The following is an 8,460-nucleotide window of genomic DNA, read 5'->3' as shown; positions in this document are numbered from 1 at the left end:
GCATACTTCCAAACTGTTCTCCCGAATGTAAGCTTGCTTCTAAATCTAAACCTACTTCTGAATAAGACTTGCTAAACATTAAGACTTCCCAGAGATCAAGAAGAATGAACTGTGGAATGTATAAGGGAACCAAATATTTTAATGTATTTTGAGAAAGTAGAGAAATTTTTTAAACAGAATCTAATGCTAAGAACAGAGAGAAGCTGCTCACATCTTACTCTTCTATTTTTTTCTATCAAGGTTCTTTGATCTAGAAAGGACAGAACAAAAATAGAATATTCATATTCAAAGTAAATAGAAATACAGTTATAAGAGTTCCCAATTGCCCATCATAAGTTCATTTCAGTTGGCCCTCATAAATTCCATACCAAGATACTAAACGAAGTGATGGATGTGCTTTCTAAGTATCAGGGAGTTGTTTATTTAGAAGGAAAGATTGGTGCAGAACTGACCTCAATTATTCTTTGTAAAAGAGGGAAGAGAATAGAGTCTACAAACTACAGGTCAGTGGACTTGACTGTCACTCCTGGAAAAATTCTAGGACACATTATTTCTGGAATGGGGAATGAACATCTCAAAAAGAAAGTTTGATTACAAAGTTGCATTGAGGCTGGGTCATTCTGGACCAACTTTACTTCCTTTATTGACAAGGTCTTACAAGACTGGTAGAACAAAAACATTTCAAAAGAATTTAGCAAAGTTTCTCATATTTTTATTGCCCACAAGATAAAGGTAGGTGCTCTAGACAATACAATCATTAGGAGAATATAGGAAAGAGGAATGCTGAATGATTCAGTACCAAATTGGAATGAGATCTCCCATGGTATGCCCCAGGAATCTATGTCTCATCCACCCATTCAAGATTGAAGACAGGCACCTGCGCACAGTGGTGGTTGGAAAATGGGCTGATCAAATGAACAGGACTTTTTAATATCTTAAGCTCAAAGATATAGTTCTTCTTGCCAATGACTTCCCCCTTCTTGACTCCAACAATCTCATTTTTTAGATCTTAACTGAGGTACTGGATTGATTGTATGTCGTACAACATTTGGAAAGCCTCCCCTGGACAATTTAACCCAATTTTTGTCAGTTATGAATTTGAATTATTGAATCCCCCTGTATTTGAATTCCTTCCATGAGCGTTGATTGGGTCTCCTCCTCATACTGGGGCCATGTATCCATCTCAGACCAATAACTTTAACTTTGTTTCTCCATCATATCAGGGGCTTCCTAAGTATTGGAGCTTCCACCCCTATTTTAGAGAAATATGAATTGTATTTGAGGACCTTACATCTCTCTCCCTCCTCTTCACTAAGAATGGGTCAAAGCCTTCCATTTATTTATTCAACAAGCATTTATTAAATATCTACTGTAGACTAGGTAAAGACAATTCACAGCCAGAGGAGCAATTCACCAAGTCCAAGATGGAAAAAAAAAAAAAAAAGATCTTTTTCCCCTCCTCTTCAAAGCCCCAGTCCTTTCACCAATGATCAAAGGTATTTTAAAGGTTTTTTTTAAATAATCTCAGAGCATTTCAGAGTCTTTATAAAAGAAAACAGCAAGCCCATCTCTATTCAAAGGATTCTATGTCAGAGCCAGAAGGGACCATCAGATTATCAGGATGCTCTAGTCTTGCCTCTTTCTATTACAGAAGAAAAAACTGAGAGCCTCAGAAATAAAAGGATGGAGTTAATGGCAGAGGCAGAGGCAGAACTGGAACAAAGGCCTCCTTCCTTCCAGCCTATGGTTCATTCTTCTTTTTCTCTGATATACCCAATAAAAGGTCTTTTTTTTTTTGTTTGGTTATAAAAGTGCTCAGAGAATAGCAGTTCCTCTGAATGAGCCACGCTCAAAGATGGAATCATCCTTGTTTCCCTCATATCAAGGGCTAAGGGAGACCTGAGATTTAGCAGCTATCTTTTAGGCAGGCAACTGGAAACAATCAAATATAGGCAGACACGAAGGCAGAAAAGCAAAAGCATTTGTCTTTATTTGAGGCATCAGATTGAGTGGAGGCTGAATTGCATATTTCACCTGAGATGAGAAGGAAGGAAAAGACATGAATGTAGAAAAGTCCATCCAGAAAGAAGAAAATAATGGGTCTCAGTGTGTTTCCCTCTCTAACCTGGAGGTTAGGACCCATAGGACCCATGAATTCCCTCTCAACATCAAGACCAGAAGGAAAATTTCACACCATAGGCCCATTGTTGGGGGTGACTAATGGAAGAAATCTTGATCAGATGATGATCCACTTCCATACACACATGTGCACACAATTACATTCATATTGAGGGGAAACACACACACACACACACACACATACACACAGAAAAAAAAACACATGAAAAATAATCAATAGAAGTCCATATGGCCCCACAGATACAATCATACAGATTCATAACTGCATAAGCAAAATTGTCTACCCATGGGCATATTATGACAAGAGCATCCATAACCACACATCTACAAACCATTCATTAATAATATGCCAGTACAGTAACACATGTACACTGAAAGCACATGCACATAAAAGTCACCCCCCTTACTCACAGACTTGTAGGACGTTCCCATACTAACTTTCTTTGTCCTAATTTCCTAGTGTTCTCCCTGGGCCCTCACTCCTGAATCCTAAACCCATAGGGTTAGGAGGATTTGAGGCTCTCTCAGAAGATCACAGACTTTAGAAGGGGAGAGGACTTTTTAGATTATCTAGTCCAGGGCCTTTATGTTACAGGTGAGGAAAAGTGTCCTTGAGAGGTTATGTTTACTTGTCTGAAATCCCCCAGTTAGAATTTATCTCCCTCCATCCTCCATTCCCATGAGGGAATCAAGCATCTAAGCTGGGATCAAGTGATCAACACCCAACATGAGGCAGGACAAGGGACAAAAGAGAGAAAAGAAACATTCAGAGCCTGAAGGCCATTATCTTCTACAGGTATTAGGAAGGTGAGGAAGAGCTGAAGAGAAGGATGAAGGAACTTCCTATTCATAATCAGGGAGCTTTGCCCAGGGACTTTGGGGCAGGCAAGACACAAATGAAGAAGGCTGAGGGGAGCAGCATCAAGCACCTGGTCTCCCTGGAGCAGAAAGCAAAGTGCACAGCACAGACAAGCCCAGCACCAAGGAGCTAGCCTGGAGTCCTCTATCATTCGAGGACATATTACACAGGGACTTCTGGCAGCATTGAGTGTGCACAACTGTCACTCCTGTGATGCGACTTTCTCTCGGACAGACGGGAGAGCAATATTTGCTGAAGAGCCTTTCTTTCTTATCTATATTGGGAAAAAAAACACACACAATAAGTAACTCACTGTTAACTTTGGGCAAGTGACTTCCATTCTCTGGGCCTCAGCTCTATCTCTGTAAAATGAGGGGATGGGGCTGGAACATTTCTAGGGTCCTTTCCCACCCTGAGAGTCAGCATTCTATATTAGGTTCCCATTCTAACCTGCTTATCTATTCTGAGGTTGCTCCCAGCATCCTTATGTTGGGATACGGATGTTATCTTATGTTCTGATAACATAGATATCTATGTTATAGCTATGTTCTGAGGTCCCTCTTAGCCCTGATAGTCTAGGTTCTGAGGACCCTTCCTGCTCTGACATTCTATGTACTAAGGCTCTTCCTAGTTCTGACAGTCCAAGTTCTGAAGACCCTTCCAGCTCTAACATTCTATATACTAAGGTTCCTCTCTACCCTGATGTTCTGCTCAATTCCACTATTCTATGTATTAAGCTCTTCTTAGTTCTGATGGTCTAGGTTCTGAAGACCTTTTCAGCTCTAATGTTCTATGTATTAAGGTTCCTCTTAGCCCTGATATTTTAGGTTTTGATGATTTTTCTAGCTCTGACATGCTATATACTAAGATCCCTCCTACCTCTAATATTCTAGATTTTGAAGATCCTTCTAGCTCTGGAACATTTTATGTTCTTCTTAGCTTTGACATTCAATGCACTAAGATTTTTTCCAAGTTTGTTGTTTTATGTTCTAAGACTTTTCCCTGCTCTGACATTCTCTGGTTCTAAATACATAGATAGAATTTGAGGTACTATATTTCAGGAAAGACCAAACCAAATTGGAGTGTAGAAAGACAAGGATGATCAGGATGGTGAGAGGGCTGCATATAAGAATTAGCCAAAAGTTAAATGAGGACTTTTAGCCAGAAGTAAAGAAAGGAATTCCAAAGATTCTTTTCCAGACATGGCCAATGTATTGATTTGTTTTGTTTCACTACATTTATTAATCATAAGAAAGGATATCTATTTGATGGAGGGAGAGGAGGAAATGAATAGGTCATGATAAAGATACACACAAACAGCAGCAATAAAACATTTTTAAATGAATAGGAAAATAACAAAGTTCAGAAGGAGACACAAATAACAAACAGGGCAATGCTACCATATTAAATTTAACATTTTTTTTAAAAGTTACATAAATTTGTAATTTTAAAGACAAATCTTTTTTTTCTTACTGAAATGTTCATATTTGTTGCTGATTGATAAGATTATAATTTAAAAAGAAAGAGAGAACTTAGAAAAAAGGCTATGTAGAATCTCTTTGAGTTCAAATAGACTGAACTCTAATTGACTTAAACTGGATTCTACATATGTTTCTGCTTCTACTTCCAGAAGGTAGAAAATAAATAAGGAGAGTCAGAGAAATTATAGGGAGGTTAAATTTGGAACTCTATTAATAACAACTTCCTAACAATTAGAATTTGTCTCACAATGAAACTGGCTGCTCTTATAAAGTAAAGATTACATTTTAGGGAGTCTTCAAGAAAGGGATAGATAACCATTTGTTTTGGATGTGGTAAAGTAGGTACAGGAACAGGTTAGGACTGAATAATTTTCTTGCATCCCCTCCAACTATGAGATTCAATAGTTCTAGAACCTCAGCCCAGGTCTAATCCCTAACTCTAGTCACAAACTGAACCTCAGTCTTATCACCATGCAAACACATGCTATAAATCTCTTGGGAATTCTAGGAGTATAAATAATGCATCCCTGCTCCTTGGAGTCAGAGATTGTCTTCCTAAGGGAGGAAAGTGGTCAAAAGAGAGAAACCATTAAGGAAAAGAATGGAATAGTTGGGGGTGTGCCTGTCACTCACCAACGTTTAATGAGGTTGTTTGTGAAATGCAGAATTTGTCATCTACTGAACAAAAGCTGAGCTTCATACAACCAAGGAAACTTTTTTTCTTGTTACATGCAAAACACACAATAGCATGAGCTACAAGGAGAAGAGAAGGAAGAAAAACAAAATCACAGATGAAACCCTCTTCCCTATGCCAGTTGAGTCAAACTCAAATGGCCACCTAAAAGTATAAAAGTATCCCCGTGGGACATATATTGAGTGGGAAAACCATGAATTAATATTGTCTATGATTTATTGTTTTTTATTTTGTAATTATATATTATGTATAATTATTTATTTTTATTTATATGTCATATATAATTAAAATTAAAATATATTTATATATAATATATAATTAAAATTAAAATAAATTTTAATTTATTTTTCTAAATATTTCCCAATTACATTTTAATTTGGTCTCCTCCCCTTCACCACCCTCTTGAACACTTCTGCCCTCTTTTCTATAATCCCCTCAAGAAAGCACTCTTAAGTTTCACTGGGCTGGGAGTTCATTCAACAAGGAGCTGTCATAGCCAAAAGACTTGGCATTATCCTAGGAAACTTCAAGAGGAACACAATGTCCAGAAGAAGTTGGTGATTATTTTCTGTCTCCTGTCACATTCATATCATATCCAAAGCAAAAGAAGTCCACCACAGAGAAAACAGGCTTCCAGTGGACAATCAATGGATCTGGAAGTGCTTGAGTTAGCCTTAAATCTATGGATCAGGTTTCAGGTTCACCTTGTTCCCCAAACATCAGGACAGACAGCAGCACTAGCATGAAGACCTTCATCCTAGAGAAGAAGCAGGTGGGATGTCTCAAGGCCACAGAATCAGTCACTGCAATCCTAGGACAGACAATGAGTCATCAGACCAGAAAGAGGCAGCTCTTTAACCTCTCCCAACTTCCTACTATCATCAGAGTCCAGAATCTGGCTTTTCATAGAGCCCTGTGGGATGGGCTAATACTTTTTGACAATCATAAATTTAAAGTCACAGCTAAAAAAAGATTGAAGAGCTTTACTTTAGGACATTCAATAAGTGATGTTAGCTCTGGAAAGCACTCAGAACCCAGAATAGCTAGAGATGCTATTGGGATCCTGGAAGAAGAGAGAAAAGAGGAAGAAGAGGAGGAAGAGAGAAGAAGGTGCCCCAGAATGATTGCTCTTGCAATACCATTTCTGGTGGTGCACTAGTCACTATGAATAAGGAAAGTGAGTTAGAGACAGGAATGGAAAGGGGAAGATTCCTGAAGGGGAAATAGGCTGATCAAGTGAGGACTTTGGTCTAGCTCTACCTTTTAGAGGCTGAGGTCTAGAGAAATACCAGACTCTGACTGCCCCAGAATTGGTAGGAATTAAGGAGTAGTTAAAAAAAAAAAAAAAAAAAGGCAAGAGGAACCAGAAGGTCAAGAAGTGAATTTGATCATAGCTTGCCTCATTTGCATGCTGATATTTTTTTTCATAATAAGGGATCTCTAAGGTATAGAGAAATATATTCCTGGTCCTGTGCTGATCATTCATAATTAATAAATACTAAAAAACAAACAAAAAAATCTGAATAATCCCTGGACAGCAATTAATAATAGCAACTATCTCCTAAGGTTGATGTGAGGATCAAATGAGAGAATATGTGTAAAGTGTTATGCAAACCTTAAAGTGTTATATAAATGCTAGTTATCATTATTATTTTAGGAAATATCATACAACTTTCTTGCATCTTTTCAGGGAATCCTATTCCTTATCCCTTTGATTCAGTTTATATAGTAGGCCATTAGATATCATTTATTCCAATCTCCTCATTTAATAGATGGAGAAACAGAGGCACAACAATTTGCACATAAATTCTGTGTTGCAAGTCTAGAGCTATTTCCACTATACCAGATTGCCTTCCAACATCCTAAATGACCATGCTCTATTCATTTAAAGAACACACTACACTAGTCTCATATCCTTCTCCCTTACCCAGCTCCCCAATCTAAATCTTCTTAGCTTCTCCATAAGAAAATAGATCCCAATATGCAGTGCCAGCCTCAGCTTCCTACTCACCCCTTTTCCGAAGAAGAAGAAGAAAGCATCGAATAGAGTTAAAAGTACAGGACTCGGAATCAAAAGACTCAGGTACTTAACTTCTCTGGGCCTCAATTTCCCTGCCTTTAAGGACTGAATTAAGGACCCTTCCATCTAAAAAACATTCTAAGTTCTGCGTTCTAGTTCCTCTGCCAATTCTTGAGGACTATTGCAACCTCATCCGGAACCCCAGATCTCCCCCAGTCCCGGTTTTCACCTCGGACCCACAGACCCAGGAAACCCAGCCATTCTTTCTCTTTAGCAGGATCTCCTCATCCCCAGCCCCTAAGAACATCAGCCCTCTCAAGACTCTTCCTGCCGAACCACCTCGCCGAGATGTGGCTCCTAGTCCCTTGTTGCACCCACAGACTTGAGATCCCTTCTGCCAAAACTCCTTCGACATGCCTTTTTCAGCCTCTCCCTCTGCTCCTGAGCCTCCGACCCTCATCCACTTGACTCTCCCCCGCCCTACTTCCCCTCCCCACACCCTCAGCAACAATCTCCCGAGAGAGAACCAATTCGTTTTCCGTCTCCTAGAGAACCTGTGGTCTCACCCCCGACGTTGCCAAAATCGGTTCCGGGCTCTGCCGAAGAGGCGAGAAAACTCAACTCACCTGAAAATGAATACTTTAAGTAGCCGCACCCAGAGCCGGTCCAGCTCTGGGGCGAGAAAGAAGGAGGCGGGGCCTTTGAACTGCCGAAGTAGCTAAATAGTCTCACCTAGGATTGGGCGTGGAGGGGAAACGGAGAGGAGATAAAGAAGGATGGGACTGGAAAGTGGGAGGAGGCGGAATGGAGGAAGGAGGAGCCGAAATTGAGGGAAAATCTGGTTGTCTGAAAGGAAAGATCAAGAAAGAGGGACTTGAAGAAATGAAGGAGAGAGAAGTCAAAGTGCGAGTTGGGCAGCGGGGGATGGAGGTTTCTATTAAGGGGCTTTGAAGGTACGTCAGGTTCTTTAAATGTGAACAGAGCACAATCACCTAGCATGGTGGATAAGTGCCCCTGCCCATTCTCAGAAAGGGATTCTGACTGAGACGGGAGAAGGTGGGGAGAGGATCATCCATTTGGAACCGGAAGCAATTTTAGAGGTCCCTTAGCACTAGCACTTGCAGAAACCGAGGTCCATAAAAGGCAAGACTTTTACTCAAAGTAGTGTGATAGAACATAGGGCTGGGATTTGGACCCCGGTTCTCCAACTCCAACCAAAGCTCTTTCCCAACTCCATGTTATCTTCATTTGACATATTACTTGGTCA

General features: G+C 39.8%; 1 protein-coding gene across 1 annotated transcript; it reads right to left on the bottom strand.

Moving 5' to 3' along the window:
* Window positions 1-1,967: 1,967 nt before the first annotated feature.
* On the bottom strand, window positions 1,968-8,025 carry LOC141540376 (lymphocyte antigen 6E-like). Its single transcript, XM_074264330.1, has 4 exons — window positions 7,820-8,025; window positions 5,878-5,984; window positions 5,113-5,232; window positions 1,968-3,272 (listed from the first exon to the last, which is right to left on the bottom strand). Exons 2-4 carry the CDS (start codon window positions 5,927-5,929, stop codon window positions 3,061-3,063), a joined length of 384 nt encoding a protein of 127 aa, XP_074120431.1. The 5' UTR covers window positions 5,930-5,984; window positions 7,820-8,025; the 3' UTR covers window positions 1,968-3,060.
* Window positions 8,026-8,460: the final 435 nt, after the last annotated feature.

Source organism: Sminthopsis crassicaudata, chromosome 1, assembly GCF_048593235.1.
Source record: "Sminthopsis crassicaudata isolate SCR6 chromosome 1, ASM4859323v1, whole genome shotgun sequence".
Taxonomy (NCBI): domain Eukaryota; kingdom Metazoa; phylum Chordata; class Mammalia; order Dasyuromorphia; family Dasyuridae; genus Sminthopsis; species Sminthopsis crassicaudata.
Note: the sequence above shows the minus strand (reverse complement) of the source record. Positions and strands in the feature narration are given on the sequence as shown.